The 16,875-nt window shown below is 45.1% G+C and overlaps 1 protein-coding gene and 1 long non-coding RNA gene across 11 annotated transcripts in view; one reads left to right on the forward strand and one right to left on the reverse strand.

Annotated features, from left to right (window-relative positions):
* PTK2 (protein tyrosine kinase 2) overlaps positions 1-16,875 on the reverse strand; it is a 164,565-nt gene that overhangs the window by 20,483 nt on the left and 127,207 nt on the right. For 5 of the 10 annotated variants that reach the window (XM_087825515.1, XM_087825513.1, XM_087825517.1 and 2 more), the window contains 4 exons: positions 14,908-15,009; positions 10,577-10,688; positions 3,460-3,546; positions 1,043-1,180 (listed from right to left, as the gene is read on the reverse strand). In XM_087825515.1, coding sequence (XP_087681641.1) covers positions 1,043-1,180; positions 3,460-3,546; positions 10,577-10,688; positions 14,908-15,009 — 439 coding nt within the window. The remainder of the gene's footprint in view (positions 1-1,042; positions 1,181-3,459; positions 3,547-10,576; positions 10,689-14,907; positions 15,010-16,875) is intronic. The other 5 variants (XM_087825518.1, XM_087825521.1, XM_087825522.1 and 2 more) reach the window with 3 other exon arrangements.
* On the forward strand, positions 3,004-5,456 carry LOC107533207 (uncharacterized). Its single transcript, XR_001602844.2, has 2 exons — positions 3,004-4,672; positions 4,800-5,456. It is a non-coding gene; the product is annotated as an uncharacterized LOC107533207 (long non-coding RNA).

Raw genomic sequence — 16,875 nt, forward strand, 5'->3', positions numbered from 1 at the left:
CGCTGACTTTTTTCCTGTCTTTCCAAACAATTAAGCAAAACAGCAAGGTGGTGCAAGTAGGGTCGCTTATGCTGCTTATGGAGGCAACTATTCTGGAGGCTGCGAGTTAACACGTGCCAGGCATCTTTAAAAAATATACAACTGCTGCCCTAGCCAGTCTTACTCAGTGGTTAGAGCATCAGCCCAAGGACTGAAGGGTCCCGGGTTTGATTCCAGTCAAGGGCATGTACCTTGGTTGCAGGTTCGATCCCTGGCCCAGTAGGGGATGGTGGGGGAGGCAACCAATTGATGTGTCTCACATCGATGTCTATCTCTCTCTCTCTCTCCCCCATCCACTCTCTCTGAAAAGCAATAGAAAAAATATCCTCGGGTAAGGTTAAAAAAATAAAGTAAAAAGTATACAATTGCTCTGCTCTGCTCCACAGGCAGGGAGATACTTTAAGGAATAACAACACATGTGCAAAGAATGTGCTGTTAGTTCTAGTAAACAGTGGAAACAATCTGGGAATGCAACAACAGGATTCCTATCATAGGTGCACACTACAGTACTGACAGGAGGCTCTGGCTTCCTGTTTTTCCCTTGGCCTCAGGTACATGCTAATTCTATTCAATCTAGGGTCTGCCTTTCAAATGAATGGGCTAATGATGATAGCATCTCTCCTTTAGTAAAAAAGATTCAGAGAATCAGAAAGCATTTGAGTAAAAGGAGTAACCTAATCTGAGACTTAGGTCACCAAAATCAAGAAACTGTAGGATTTAGAAGTAAAAGGTACCTTGGGCAAAGCTTTGTCAGTTAAAAACACCTAAGTCTGCCTGGCTGGTGTTGCTCAGTGGTTGAGCATTGACTTTGTGAACCAAGAGGTGACGGTTAGATTCCCAGCCAGGGCATATGCCCAGCTTGGGAGCTCGATCCCCAGTAGGGGGCAGCCAACTGATGATTCTCTCTCATCATTGATGTTTCTCTCTCTCTCCCTCCTTCTCTGAAATCAATAAAGACATATTTAAAAAGAAAAAAGCCGAAACCCAAGAACATCCAATTTACCTCCATGTTGGGCTGCCACATTGATATCTCCTGTGGTCTGTGATTCCAAGAATCTGTTTGGTCCAAAAGGGATGCCTGCCCCAGGTACATGCTGCCCGCCATGGCTGTGATTCCGTGTGAGCCAGGGTAGCCAGAGACCTGTGGGTGAGTGAGTGGCCAGGTCAGGTTCAGACACAAGGAGTTCTGCACAGTTCTGCTTCCACGTGAAAGGAGGTAACTAAGATTACAGAGAATGCTGTGGTAGCCAAAGCTGCTCACGTCCAGTTCCCTGGAACCTGTGCCTATGGCACCTTACATGGCAAAGGGACTTTGCAGATGGATTATAAATGAGGAACCTTGAGGTGGGGAGATGGTCCTGCACTATCTGAGTGGACCTGATGTGATGATCACAAGGTTCCTTAGAAAGTCACAAGAGAAGCAGAAGGGGCGAGAGGGACATGTGACTATTGAAGATCAAGAGATCCACACTGATTGTTGGCTCTGAAGAGGGAGGAAGGAGGTCACGAGCCAAAGAATGCAGGTGGCTCTGGAGGGTTCTCCACTGAGGCCACATTAGACAACTACTGCAAACAGGCCCCAACAGTCAGAAATCAGCTACTCTGGAATCTTACACTTAACTACACACTGGGGGTAGACCATCCTTGGTGGCCATACACACAGCTGCACCACACACTGCCCTGGAACCCCTACCTGCCCAACCCAACAGACAAACCCCCAAATATATGTGCCCTGATGAATGCGGGCTGGTGAGGGGGGTGTCAGTCTTCAAGTTCTAACCATGAAGACTGAGCCAGGCAGAGACAGTCAGCTGGATGTGGAGAAGAGCGTCAGGCAGAAGGAAAATGAGAGGACTTTCTTCGTACGGTTCCCTCCCTCAGTCGAGAGAAAGACAGGTGGACACCAGCACTTGTTCCCATGACTCATCAGGCTAGTACTGGATGGCTGGGGTTATCAATTTTTTAATGAGATTAAAGACAGCCAAATAGCCACACAGCCTTTAACAGAGGTTTTGTGTATCTGTTAGGTCTCCAGGCATTGACTTATACCAAACTCCATCCTAACAATTTGGAATTAAACTGTCATAAGATATACAGATAGTTCTCACAGTTTACTGAATGTAAATATTTAATAATAAAAAATTTTACTAAACATAAGATGCTATACCGTTACTACACTTGGTCAAAAAGGACATATTACTGCCAAAGAACTTTTACGAATTTTCACAACAAAGAGATTTCAAATGACCTAAGGCAGCTCTATACATGCCACCTAGCATGCTACAGGACCAGAAGAGCATTTTAGGCTAAAAAGGAACATGAAATAATGACAGGAAATGTCCTGTAGCTGTTCTCATTTACAAGATAAGGAGGTTTAATCATTTCCTCCATGATAAAAGAGAATACCATAATTATTCACTGAACTCTATTCTACACTGTTCTAAGCACTGGAAGTCCAGCCAAGTCCCTGTCCTCAAGGGACAGAAACCCGTCACAGGGCAAGGACCTGCGAGGCTGCTGGAACCTGAGCGCTCTCTCTTTCTGTGCTGTCACATTCTCTCTAAACAATTCTGGTGTGGGACTCCTGCTCAGTGTCTGCTGAGTTCTGACTTCCTGCCCCTCAACAAAAGCTGACACCTTCCCTCAAAAATAAAAACAAAACCATGACTGAACTGACTGCTCTGGCCCTTTCTTTCAGGGATTATCTATTCCTCTGTGCGGCTTATTTGTCTGCAAGTCTGACGTTCCTTCCATACTTGTCTGTGTGGCAATTCATCTAGCTTTTTTTTTTTTCGTTAATCCTCACCTGTCCATTGATTTTTAAAGATAGTGGAAGGGAGGTAGGAAGGTAGGAAGGGGAAAGGGGGGGGGGACATTGATGTGAGATAGATATATCTATCGGTTGGTTGCCTCCCGCACGCTCCCCAACCAGGGCCGGGGACCAACCTGCAACCCAGGTATGTGCCCTTGACTGGGAATAGAACCCGCAACCCTTCAGTGCTCAGGTCAACACTCTAACCACTGAGCACACGGGTCAGGGTTTGTCTGGCTTTTAAGGTAATTCTGAATCTTACTCTTGGCTTCCAGGAGAACTGCCCAGTTGAGTTACCTCTGCGGAGTGTGTGCCCACTGCGTCCTGCACTTTACAGGAACAGAAGGGAGAGAGCAGACCTGAGAACTGTGGGCCATGGGACACTTGCACCAGCTGCTTTCAAAGGAGTGACTGCTCGCAGCCCCTGTGTGGATGTCAGGACAACGTGCACCTAGACAATTACTAGGCTGACTACTTCTTAGCCTTCTGCTTGCCAAACCATACTGCTAAGTACACAAATAAAAATATAAACATACACAATGTCCCTCCCCACCCTCAGACATGCTGAAGAATGAATGAACACATCATCTCTGTAAGGACTGGAGTACCTGGTAATGATTGGTCTGCACCATGTGCTGTGGGCTGGGATAAAATCCTTCACTGGACCTTGGACTAGGATAACCAGGTCTGCTGGGCTGTGAACAAACCAACAGGGCATCAGATGAATGAATATTTTGATTATTTTGGTAAAACCATGTTTAACTGAAAATAGTAGAAAAAGATATTTCTCTAAAAGAGCTTAGTTGGAAAGAATGACAAAAGGCACCAAGATATTTCAGTGGGGTTAGAAATAGTCTTTTTAACAAATGATGCTGGGACAACAGGATATGCACATGTGAACAAATGAAGCCAGACCTCTTCCTCACAATATACACAAAAATTAACTAAAAATGGATAGTAATCTAAATGGAAGAGCTAAAGCTATAAAACTCTCAGAAGAAAACAAAGAACAAATATGTGGGTTAGCCAATGGATTCTTGGCTAGGACACCAAGCTCAAGCAACAAAAGGGGAAAAAAAAGATAAACTGGGCTTCACCAAAATTAAAAGCTTTTGTGTTGCAAATGACATCATCAGGAAAGTGAAAAGACAACCCACAGAATGGAAGAAAATATCTGCAAATCGTATATCTGGTAAGAGAGTCATACTCAATGATAAAATGACAAATATTCTAATTAAACAGTAGACAAAGGACTTGAGCAGACCCAAGAAGACAGGCCAATGGCCAATGAGCTCAGACACGAAAAGATGCTCACCACCACTTGGCCTCGAGGGAAAGCAAAGCTGGACACCCATCCTGCTCTGCCACTTCCTGGTGGGTGGCCAAGGACAGTGAATGAACCAGCTGGCCTCTATTTCCTCATTTACAGAATGGGAGTGGAGCTGAGGAACTCTGAAGTCACTTCCAAATCTAAATTCTCTTTCTGTTGCTGAGACACCTGAACTTAAAGCATTTTAATTGTTTCTTGGCACAACTGTGAATACTGCTTTTTGATACTATAGCCAAAACTCAAAAGTGATACTTTCTTAAAGGTGACTTGCCATGTGGAATTGAAAACCACACCGTATCTGTTACATCACACCCACCACTCTTGGATTGTGAATGGACCTCTCACATTTTGTCATTTCGAAATGATGGAGCAGAGTTACGCAGCTCTTCCCAATATCAACAAGTATAATTATACAATATGAAAAAATACTCACACTTGTGAATATTACCCTGAGATCAGCAGAAAAGTCTAAGAATTGGAAAACTATTAAGGTGATGGATATACAGTTTTCAAAATTCAAATTTCTGGTTGAAAATGCAAAGTTTACCACTGGCAACAAATACTATCAGTTGCTTTCCTTGGTGAGACAGTCTCACTTTTTTTTTTTTTTTTTTTTAGAAAATGTCTACCAAATGCGCAACTTTGAACCACCACAGTACATCTGCTAGCTCTCCTTTCCAGCAACACTGGTCTTCCAGCCGCAGCTCCGTTCCCCAGTGGCACCTTCCCTGGACACGTTGAGTCTAGAGGCAGCATGAGTGCCCTGGAGCACTTCCTACTCCCTTTGTCAAGATCATTTACACAAACTGGCATCTTCTCCTGATTGTGTGAGGTGGTGGGTGCTGAAGAAGACAGTGAAGCCTGTACTGCTGCCTCACCTGTGTGGAAGAGACAGCACTTTCTCTACCACGATGTCCGCCACATCGGTGCCAATGTCAACAGCACATAAGGCAAGGGCATCTTAACATTATTCTAAAACAGGTTTTGATCTCTTGGGCCCCTAAGCCCCAAGGGTTACACTTTGGAAAATGCCTTTGGAAAGGTTTCTACACTGAAGCTCTGTGGTTCTGTGGGAATCTGCAGGACAATCTGCAGGAATAAATGAGCACTGACTGGGACGCTGCCCATGATGGGTTCTTCCCAGGCACAGCTCTCCAAGTTACTCGTGTGGAAAAATTGGTATTAAGTACCAAGGAAGTGATCACCGACGTATTTTTAATAATCAGCTTTGAGGTTATAATGTTTTTGCCATTACATAACTGATTAAGTTTTTAATTTTGAATCTTGAATGGGTCAGAGAAAAATATTTCCCTTTAAAAAATGAATTAAGCTATATTACACATTTATTAGCACACAAAATGTATCTGCAAAAGGCTCAGATTCTGCTTGAACTGCAGAACTCTGTTTAATCTGGCTGTCCTGAGGTACCAGAGGCAGGATGGTGGGAACACCCTCCTCACAGGCAGAGGAGACAGTGGCCAACCACCCTGGGCCCGCAGCTGCGGTTCAGTCCTGACAGCACTATGGCCGTGCAGGCAGATGTGGCTCTAAAGATGCGTAAGGATGCTTGCTGCACAGAGGACTGGGCCTGGCTGGCGAGAGAGATGCACTCACTGAGTGTTTTTCTGTGACCACCAAGCATGTGTGCATGAAAACCACTGCAGATATTTCTCCAGCCGTTACAACTTTAGTCCAAGGTTTGCCTAGCTTTCCCTTGAAGGGTCAGGGAGTAAATATTCTGATCTTTGGGGCCACATGGTAACTGGACTACTCAACTCTGTCTGTGTAAGTGAAACCAGCCACGGACATCGCAAATGAAGGTGCAATCCATTCCATTCACACTTGAATAAAAACAGGCAGAAGACAAGAGTTGGCTGACGCCTGTTTTAAGTGGTAAAACAATTTCTGATTGTAGAAAAGAACCTAGCCCTGGCTGGTTTTGCTCAGTGGTTAGAGCGTTGGCTCGAGGACTGAAGGGTCCCAGGTTCGATTCCGGCCAAGGACACATACCTTGGTTGCAGGCTCCATCCCCAGACCTGGTGGTCAAGGTACATGTGAGAGGCAATGAATCGATGTGTCTCTCTCACATAGATGTCTCTCTCTCTCTCTTCTCCCACGCTGAAAAGCAATGGAAAATGTATCCTCGGGTGAAGATTAAAAAAAAAAATAGAACCTAAAATAAGCACTTTGAAGCATCTCAAAAAAAAAGTGGGATATTTAAAAAATTAAGCTGAACTTGTCCCTCTACTCTGCAACAAAAGAAAAAAGCCCAACCTCCTGCACCCATGAACCTAATACCACAGCTTTCAAAATTCAGCCAAATGAAAATTGTTCAAAATCCTATAGAGTGAGATATAGAGAAATGTCCAGATGGAAAAAGGCCTGCAATTCTGTGAGTTAGGGGGTAACGGGGTGGCTGCATTACTTGGTGCCAGCTGCTGGGAGGCCAAAGACAGTGCTGTGAATGCACCATCGCAGGGAGCATCAGGACCCTCGCTTCAGACAGGACAGTGAGGTTGGGCACAGGCAGGGAGCCTGCCCAGTCAGCAGAGCCCAGTGTGAACTTGGAGACCCTCCCACTCTCAGCCCTGGACTCTGGGTAGCTGTCCTGAGGTAAGACACAGGCACACTTCTATATACAATGTGGTGGCCTCAGATGCTGGGAAGTGGGGTTCACAGTTGTTCTGGGGGCAATGAAGGATTTTTATTTTTTGTTAAACTAGGAGAGATGGAGAAATGTCCTGGTTCCATCACTAAGTTGCTCAGAGTAACATCCATGGGTCAGATAGCATGACCTTCCTGCCCCGGCTTCGGTTTTTCCATTTGTTGAGGAGACTGGACTATGGAGCCTCTCACCTCTGAGAATCTGAAGAACTGTGCCGAACACCTGTACTACATCAAATGTGTGACAGTGCTCACTGTTATACAATTTAAAACACTGACCACAGAAAGAGAGGCTTTCAGGCATCATGATAAAAAACAGTGTAGTATCTAAATAGCACTTTGGATTAACAGGTTTAGAACAAAACATTTTCAAAAAGAAAATGAAGTAAAGAATTGTCAAAGTTTTGTTATATATTTTTAGCCAATGAAATACCAAACAGCAGGCAATTATTAACTGCAAAAAGGCCTACTGTCTATATTTACTTTCCAGAAAATGATCTAAACTGGATTATTCATGGCAACTAAGCCAGGATGTGAAAAATACCAGCCTGTCAAAGCCAAAAGTGCGCAAAGAATTTTTAATAAGAAGGGGGCTTGACAAGATGGCAGCATAGGTAAATGCAGGACTCACCTCCTCCCACAACTACATCAAAATTACAACAAAACTACAGAACAGCCATCATTCAGAACCACCTGAAATCTGGCTGAATGGAAGTCTTATAACTAGAGAATTAAAGAAGAAGCCACACTGAGACTTGTAGGAGGGGTGGAGGCAAGGAATGGGCTGGTCCCACACCCATGTGTGGCGGTTTAAAACTTGGAGGGGTATCTTGGCAGTGGAGGTTTCCCGTGAGGGGCAAGGGGTCCCAGCACCACACCAGATCTCTCAGCGCAGCATTCCAGTGCCAGGAAGAGAAGTCCCCGTAACTTTGGGCTGTAAAAACCAGCAGGGAATGTGGTTAAGTGACACAGAGGCTGCTGGAATCCCAGATATTCCGCTTAAAGGGTGGGCACATGGATGTACTCAGACTCACTCCCTCTGAGTTCCAGTGCTTGGGCAGCAGCTTGAAAGGATCCAGAGACATGGGAAGGAACTAAATTGTCTAGCATCAGGGCAAGAACTGGGGGAGGCAGCTTTCTCCCAGACAAAAGTGTTGGCAGAGGTCTTTGTTCCTTTACTGAAACCTCCCCGCCACATCACCGACAGGCAGTCACTATATCTGAGTCTCCATCAACCTGGGCTGTCCTGGTTCAGGCTTCAGACTCTCCTAAAATCTCTCAGACAAGCAGCGGCTGGCCTCAGCGTGCCCCAGACCTTTTGCTAAGTGGCCCCAGGCCTGGCATTAGCAGCAGCCTGCCTTGGTTCACAGCTTGGCCTCTCTTGGGCATCTCTAAGCCCAATACAAGTAGCAGCCATCTGCAGATCACTCTGTAGCTTGTGTCAGGTGGCCCCAGGCAGGGCACAAGCAATAGCTGACTTTGTACCTCCTGGGAGGCCTCAGAGCAAGTGCACCCAGTGGTCAGCCTCAGACCCTTCCAGATTACCACCCTACCCCATCCATGAGCAACACGCTCAAGGGGTGCACTCAGTGAGCATCAAAGCCCCATTGAAGCAAGTCCTAATCCATAGGGTCAGCTCCTGCACAACAGCTCTTTCACTGTATCTGTAGCTGGTCCAATTGGCCTGGGGGGGTCAATCCCTCCCAGTGATGCCAATAGCAATAAAGGCTCAATGACAATAGGACAGTGCATACAGCCCACACAGGGGTTCACCTAGAGTGCACAAATCAGGTGACTAGGAGGCTGAGCCACTGGGCCCTACAGGAGACCTACTACACAAGGCCACTCTACCAATTCCAGGAGACATAGCAGCTCTACCTAATGCATAGAAACAAACACAGGGAAGCAGCCAAAATGTGGAGACAAAGAAACATGTCAGAAATGAAAGAACAGAAGAAATATCCAAAAAAAAAGAGAACTAAATGAAATGGAAGCAAGTAAACTACCAGATACAGAGTTCAAAACAATGGTTATAAGGATGCTCAAAGAACCTGATGAGACCTTCAAGGAACTTAGTGAGAACATCAATGACATAAAAAAGGATCAGTTAGTAATGAAGGCTACACTAACTGAATTGAAGAATAATTTACAGGGAATCAACAGTAGAGTAGATGATGCTGAGAATCAAATCAGCAATTTGGAATATCAGGAAGCACAAAACACCCAACCAGAAGAGCAAAAAGAAAAAAGAATCCAGAAATATAAAGATAGTGTACGGAGCCTCTAGGACAACTTTAAGCGGCCCAACATTCGCATCATGGGGATATCAGAAGAAGAGAGGGAGCAAGAAATTGAAAACCTATTTGAAAAAATGACAGAAAACTTCCCCTACCTGGTGAAAGAAATAGACTTACAAGTCCAGGAAGCACAGAGGGTCCCAAACAAGAGGAACCCAAAGAGGCCCACAGCAAGACACATCATAATTAAAATGCGAAAGGTTAAAGACAAAGAGAGAATCTTAAAAGCAGCAAGAGAAAAGCAATTAGTTACCTACAAGGGAGCACCCATACGGCTGTCTGCTGATTCTCAACAGAAACTTTGCAGGCCAGAAGGGAGTGGCAAGAAATATTCAAAGTGATGAAAAACATGGAACTACAACCAAGATTGCTCTACCCAGCAAAGCTATCATTTAGAATCGAAGGTCAGATAAAGAGCTTCACAGATAAGAAAAAGCTAAAGGAGTCCATCACCCCCAGACCAGCACTATAGGAGATGTTGAAGGGTCTCCTTTGACAAGAAGAAGAAAGAAAAAGGATAAAAAATATGAATAAAATGGCAATAAATACACATCTATCAACAACTGAATCTAAACATCAGAATAAATGAACAAGGAATCTAATGAATAAAAGAGAACCAGAGGCATGAAAACATGGACTAGACTGATGAACCTCAGAGGGAAAGGTGGTGGGGAGACAAAGAGATTAACCAAAGAACTGATATGCATACATGCTTTACACAGACACAGGAAGTAGGGTGGTGAAGGCTTGGGGGGGGGGGCGGGATCCAGGGGGACGGGGACAATGGGGGAAAAGGGGGGACATCCGTAATACTCTCAATAATAAAGATTTTTGAAAAAATAAAGAAGGGGGCTTCAGGGTCAGCTATGTGCAACCCCCCAGCACAGCACAGTGGGCTGTGGGAGGGAAGGGTAGAGGAAGAGAGGTGATTGGGCAGGCGAGGCCTGAGGATGCTGCGTGCAGTTCCCTTAGCTGCAGCTGCAGGCCAGAAAAAGGCTCTAACAAAAACCAAACCAAACCCAAAAGGAGCAGGGTCGGGTGGAATTTGACTTCTGTTGAAACAAAGCGAAATGTAAAGCACTTGGGGCCTAGTTTTATCCCTCTACTTGACCTGAGCTAGGTCCCTGACAACCAACAAAGCAAAAAGCCTCCCCCAGGGCAGGCTGCTCAGTCTGTCGCTGCGGGGAGGGGAGGGCGGGAGAGGGACCGGAAGGGTATTTTAAAATCACAGCAAATGAATCCAGTTTGTCTACAGCTGAAATGCAATTTAAGAAACCAAGTGCACAGGGGGTACCAGCAAGGAGCAAACATGAAACAATAGCTGCAGTTAAAGGGTTCCTCTTAGAACAGTCCAGTATTTGGCTGAGAGCAACTGCCTATACCAGGAGCTTCAGAGGCGGGGGGATGCAAAGTTGGGGTGGGGGCCTCTGCTACCTTGGGTGGAGCTTCGTCGGACCCTCCAGAGTCCCAAGACACGGTGACCTGTCTTCTGGACTCCATCCTCAAGCGTTCTTCGTGCTGAGCCTTCTCCTCCTCCAGGATTGTGCTAGAGAGACAACACACGGGTTAAGGGAGCTGCTGGGAGCAGCGGCACACACCAGCCCCGCCCGCCTGTCTGGGAGCACCCTGGCTAACAGCAGATGACAATCAAGAGTGGGAAAGAGGATCAGGTTTCTGACTCTTCACAAAATGACTCAAGAATAGCTGAGTTCAAACTGCAAGCCCAGCTGCAGCCCAGCCACAGGTCAGAGGACAGCTGGGAAGAGAGGGAGAAGTTCCAGGAGATCAAAGACTCGTCCAGGCAGGATGTGTGTGAGCCAACATGTGTTTGGAGCAGAGCACAATTGCCCCGAGCACCCCAGCACCTCACCCAGCACAGACATGTCCCAGGACGGACTCCTCACAGGAACCCAACCCCACGCACAGAACTAGCACATTATGGGGACAAGTTAGCAATCTGGCCAATCACCTCCCGAAACGACCATGTTCCTACTAACTTTCAGCCTACCCAGTACTTCACCTCCTCAGAAAAATAAGGAAATAGATGACAGTATTTACAGTGCTTCTGGAAATACCAGCTGCTTTAAGCTGGAAGCTCATGGGTAGTAGCACCCTACTTACCACTGCTCGACTATTCAGGGGCTCGCTGCGTCCCACACCGTGCCGGCTCTGCGGCTTCCTGGTCCTGGCTGTCTGCCATCCAGAAACTACCCAGAAGGCCAGCAAGCCAGCCTTTGCTCCCTGCTCATTGCACTCAGATCCCTGGGCTCAACGGGCAGCAGGTCTCGGAATCTTACGTCCCCACGGTGGCAACTAACTCTTTCCTACAGGCCTGCAAGTCTGAGCTCTAAGAATGAAGCCGCCTGGTGGAGTGCCGTAAATACTAGCCCAGAATTACTCATCAGAGTGAGGTCAGCTACAACGCACCCGTTCTAATCTGGGAATGTGCTTGACTGTTTCAAACAGACATTCCTGCCTGACTGGAGGCCAGAACAAGCTGCTGCTCACACAGTCAAGCTCACCCAGCACAGGCTAAGTCAGGAAGCGACAGTCAATATTCACTTCATAAGCGTCTGAGTCAGCAAACCATCAGTGCAGATGGGGGGTTTTAACGCAAGGGAATGTTTCCTGTTTTAGTGAAAAAATTCCACCCCTCCTCAAAAAGCATTCTGGTTTTCTTCTTGTTCCACTTAGATAATCATGACTGAAAAAACACCACAAAACTTTAATACTTAAGAATTTAGTGTCACCCTCAAGGCTGTGAGGTATATGCCCTGCCAGCACTGTCGGGCAGCTGGGCCCCAGCAATTGTAACTCTTGGTAAGATGCTCTGTAAGCATCCGTTTGCTTGACTTTCCCTCTTACTAGGCTGATCCCACCCTCACTTGCCCAGATCACTGCAGATCCCGGGTCTGTATCACTCATGGCAACGAGCTGATGAGTAAAGCCACAATCAGTGAATTAGTCCATGGACTTGTGGAGCAGAGCCTGGTACCCAGCTTCCTGTGCACTCGGAGGGAAGGACTGCAGGCTCCCCCTTTGAGAGGTCACAGGGCAAGGGTCCAGCCTGAGACACTGGTCCAGTAGGAGCCAGCCTTTGTTAAGAGTTTTCAGTGCTGACCCTCAAAATAAATAATAGACCCTGAATCAGAATTTCAAAAAACTAGTTTAAAACAACTTAAAAGTCCATAAAAAAATCAGGTAAAAAAAAAAAGTCTTTTCAACTTCTTCAAATAATGAAAATAAGACCATGTGTGACATACTCTTTAAGGCAATGGAACCTCCATTTTAAATAGGTCCTGTTGGGGCAACTTATTGCACGTGGGTTGGTGAATGGGCCACCTTGACCTCAAGGTCACCATGCCCCCAAAAACCTCCACAGGGGTCATGTGAAGTCCCGGGCCACAGACCGTCCCCAGCCCCCTCCACCTGAGCCTTCCACCAACTCACTTCCCTGTGGTCTCCAGCTCCTGAACTTACTGTCTGAATCCTGCCTGTCAGCCCTTTATCACCACCACCACCTCCACTCCTGCTCTGCTCTATGGGTTTAGATGGTGGGCTCCCCATGGTCGTCACTCTCATTGGCTGTGTGGCATCTGCATGACAGTCACTTTGATATTTCATCCACTGAATAGGCCAGTCTCATCCCTAAAGAACGCAGTGACAACCAGGGAGCGAGTTCCTTCAATCTCAGCACCCCATTCTCATACCAAAAATAACACGACAAGGCGCTTCTGAGAAACCGTAATTTGTTGCTAGGAGTGGTCAGGAATATAAATAACTCACAAAATGCCTGTTTTTACAATGGAAGATGATCCCATCGATGGAGCAAGGGTGCACGTGGAGACATTTCTGAACTCTGTACAGCTGCTGAAGAACCCAAAGCAACAGCTAAAATGTGCAGAGTGTCAGGAGGTCAGATTTAAACATATTTTCCCAAACGACAATATTTTTAGTAGGAATACATTCCACTGAAAGCTCTGAGCTGCCTAATGTGAACTGGCAATGAGCCCTCCTGGGATGGTGGTTTCTCAGTCTCAAACTTGCAAGTAGATGAAACAATAAAAGCTAAGACTTTCACTCAACAACCATTAGAATACAAGGTAACCATGTCTTTGTCCACGAGTCCCATCCAGGAAGAGAATCGAGAGGAGGGGGAGTACTTTATTTAATGTTAGTCTTATTTTCACTTCCCTAGCTTTAACAGAAGAAGTCATTAAAGAAACCAATTCAGAGTAAAAGGACATATAAAGTTCTAAGGGTTGCTCTGATGGTTTCTCTTGGTCTGCAGCACTCCCTGTGAAACCTGGTCTTACAGCCTTGGCAAGCAAGTATGGGGAGGTCTTATTAAATTTCCGTTCTGGAGCAACAAAACATGATTTCACTTCTAAGGTATTTTCGTGGAGAGAAAGAAAGTAGTCTAATAGGTTCCTCTTTTTCAGTACTGAGCTAACATACAAAAACAGATCCCCAGCACAGACAGGTTCACCAGGGAGGTGCCATCAGCCTGAGTGGGTGGTAGCAGTCAGGTTAACCCAGGACACAGCACAGCGAGGGGCTACCTTCTGCTGAGGTTATGACCACACCCAGTCTGCCCTGCTTCAACTTGTTTCCTCATTCATAAGTGAGAACACTGTCTGTCCTCTCCATTGCTCAGATGGAGAGACAAAGCATGTGAGGAAAACAGTAACACTCTTCAGTAAACGTGAGTTAGTTCTGTACTCTTATCTGCCTTGTAGACTACTAGGGAAAACATGAGTTTTTTCCTATTTAATTTCTGTATTTTTCTTTTTACCCTCACCTGAGGATATTTTTCCATTGCTTTTTGAGAGAGAGTGGAATATGAGAGAGAGAGAGAGAGACAGAGAGAGACAGAGAGAGAGAGAGGAAGGGAGGCAGGGAGGGAGCGGGAGAGAAACATCGATGTGAGAGACACACACTGATTGGTTGCCTCCTGCATGCGCCCCCTGACCGGGGCCAGGGATCAAGCCTGCAACTGAGGTAGATGCCCTTGGCTGGAATCGAACCTTGGACCCTTCAGTCTGCAGGCCAACGCTCTAACCATGAGCCAAATAGGCTAGGGCTCATTTCTGTAGTATTTTTCCTGAGAGTAACTATACTACTATTCTTTAATTTGAAACTAAGAAAAAAATCCATTTCTTCTTTTAAATATAATTTGCTTGAATAACTTTTGTAAAGACTGGACTGTGATCATCTCAACATAATTTTATGGTGACATCATATTTGCTTTAGACATAAAAATCAGGTTGGATTCACAGCTACTTAGGCTAATCTGAAAAATATCCAGAGAAATAGCAGCAAGAAATTGGAAGGAAAAAAGCCAAAAGGGAAATGGCTTGTTTTGGCAAGTTCATGGGAATATCAGTTTTGAAACATGATCTCTTATAATTACCCAACACTGCCTCACCACAGAGGAATGGAATTGACCTTTTAACAACAGCAGCAAAACGCTGGTATCTTTGCAGAGAATGAGGCTGGAGACTTGAGCTGAAGCCAGGACGGCATGTTTGTAACTGGCTGACCTAGTGGTAAATGCTGCAGCCAGGGTGACAGCATCCGCCTCTGCTCTTCTCTTACAAACAGGCATAGCAGACTGGACATCTAGTTTCATGGAAACACCAAAACCGCTTTTCTTTCTTTACTTATTATGTATTTAACTAAGACTGCTGGAAATAATGCACTTTTGTTTGGTTGTGGTGTTACCCATCTCAAAATTTAAAAAGTGATTTCTACTAAAATCTTACTTTAAGATGGTGGCCTCTTTGTATTTCCGCCAAGTTCGCACAGATCCTATGTGACCAACCTCTTGCAGGTAGCAGCTTTGGACTACGGGCATAGACGTGGTTCTGTGGGAACAGGAGAGCCACCCTAAGTAGCCAATCTGGGGAGCTGACACCGGAGGAAGGCAATGGCACAGGGTGGGGCCACCAGTCAGAAGGCTCCAGTCTTACTGGTTTGAAGAACCAGATGACTGAGTTTGAGTCACCATAGGTGGTGGAAAGTTGGGAGGGGGGATCCCAGGAAGAAGAGAGCCAGGCAGAGGGTTTCTCAAATTCTGAGTATAAACTCTGCCGAAATCTCTAGATGACCTCAGAGCAATGCACTTATAAGGCAGGTTCCAAGTAGCCCAGCTAAGGCGAAGAGAACTGAATTAAAACATGATGCTGCCACAGCATGGAGAGAGTTTGCAATTTGAGACCAGCCAAGTTAACTATCTGTTAAAACCAACTAACTAACCATGCCAACCAATCAACCAACCAGCAAGCCAACCAGCCAACCAACCAACCAACTACTCTTTAGGGGAACACAACTGAACCCAGAGTCACAATGTCCAGGACAATCTAAAATTACTCAATATATAAAAACAAAACAAAACAAAAAAAACATGAAAATGTGATCCATTCTCTACAGAAAAAAAAAATCTAAAGGAGGCTGATTCCAAAGATGACTCAGAAGTTAGAATTAGCAGGCAAGGATTTTAAGGAGATACTATATTCAAGGACATAAAGAAAAAAATGTTCATAATTAATGAAAAGATAGAAAATGTAGCAGAGAACTAAAAACTGTAAAAAAGAGAAAGAGTCCACCCTTTGCTAGCTGCACAATCCAGGGCAAGTCACAGAACTTTTCTGAGATGCACATGTGATGCTCTGAAAACCTCCCTATGGCTGAAACCAACAAGGTATGAATTATCCTTACATAAGAAACAGCTAGGATATAATCTTTAGTGGAAACAACTTAAATTTTACATTAAATTGCTATTAACTTTAGATTTACTGTTTACTTTTTATTCCTGGGAAGGCTAAGGAGCAAGAATAAAAGCTGAGATGTGAGCACTTGAGACGGACACAGGGAAGCCTGAGACTACTCCTCCAGATATTATCTAGACCCAACAGGACAGCAAGAAGGAAAATACTGTTATGATGACTAAGGACACATTTACACTCCACCTCTGAAAGGAATTTTGGAAACAAACACAAAACAACTTAAAAAAACACACACAGCAAGGACGCACAAGTAACCTCATGCCATTAACCAAACCTAGAGCTTTTAATTCAGAGTTCGCCTTTTAGGATAAATGAAGAAACAAAAAGAATTTAAAAAAAACTTGTATAAGATGCTGTCCACATATTAAAAATTTTAAATCCATGTCTCTATAAGACATCTATAAAATATCAAAAAGATGTGCTTTGTATTTTGGTATCTGGGTAATAACAACTAACGCCTTTAAATTCAAATAAACAGATTTTCAAAATGTGTAACTGATCATTTTTCTGTACCCTAAGTTCCCCAGGTCCCTTCAGGGTCTTCAGAAGGAGCCTTGTCATTCCTACTGCCACCAAAGCAGCTCTCATTGTGTGCCTGCAGAGCCTTGTACAATTGGGAGAGTTCAGATGATTTCATTCAACCCTGAAAACCGGATATGGGTAGGATTTGTGATTCTGCTTTTACAGGGAGGCTAAGTCACTTGCCCAAGGTCACACAACCTTTTAAACTCTAACCTTCATAATACAACATACAGAACTCTAAACACTGGGTTAAATTCCGCCACACTCGTGTTCTCTGAGCTTGTACTTATGTAGGACATGCGTGCACACACATACCATTTACCCTAAAGGTGTTGCGGGCCTGAACTGGTAGCATCCCAGATCAACTAACACAATAGTTGGTGCCCTGAGATACTGTGTAACTCTACTTGGATATGATATTGA

The sequence above is a fragment of the Miniopterus natalensis genome, chromosome 16 (assembly GCF_054644295.1).
Source record: "Miniopterus natalensis isolate mMinNat1 chromosome 16, mMinNat1.hap1, whole genome shotgun sequence".
Lineage (NCBI taxonomy): Eukaryota > Metazoa > Chordata > Mammalia > Chiroptera > Miniopteridae > Miniopterus > Miniopterus natalensis.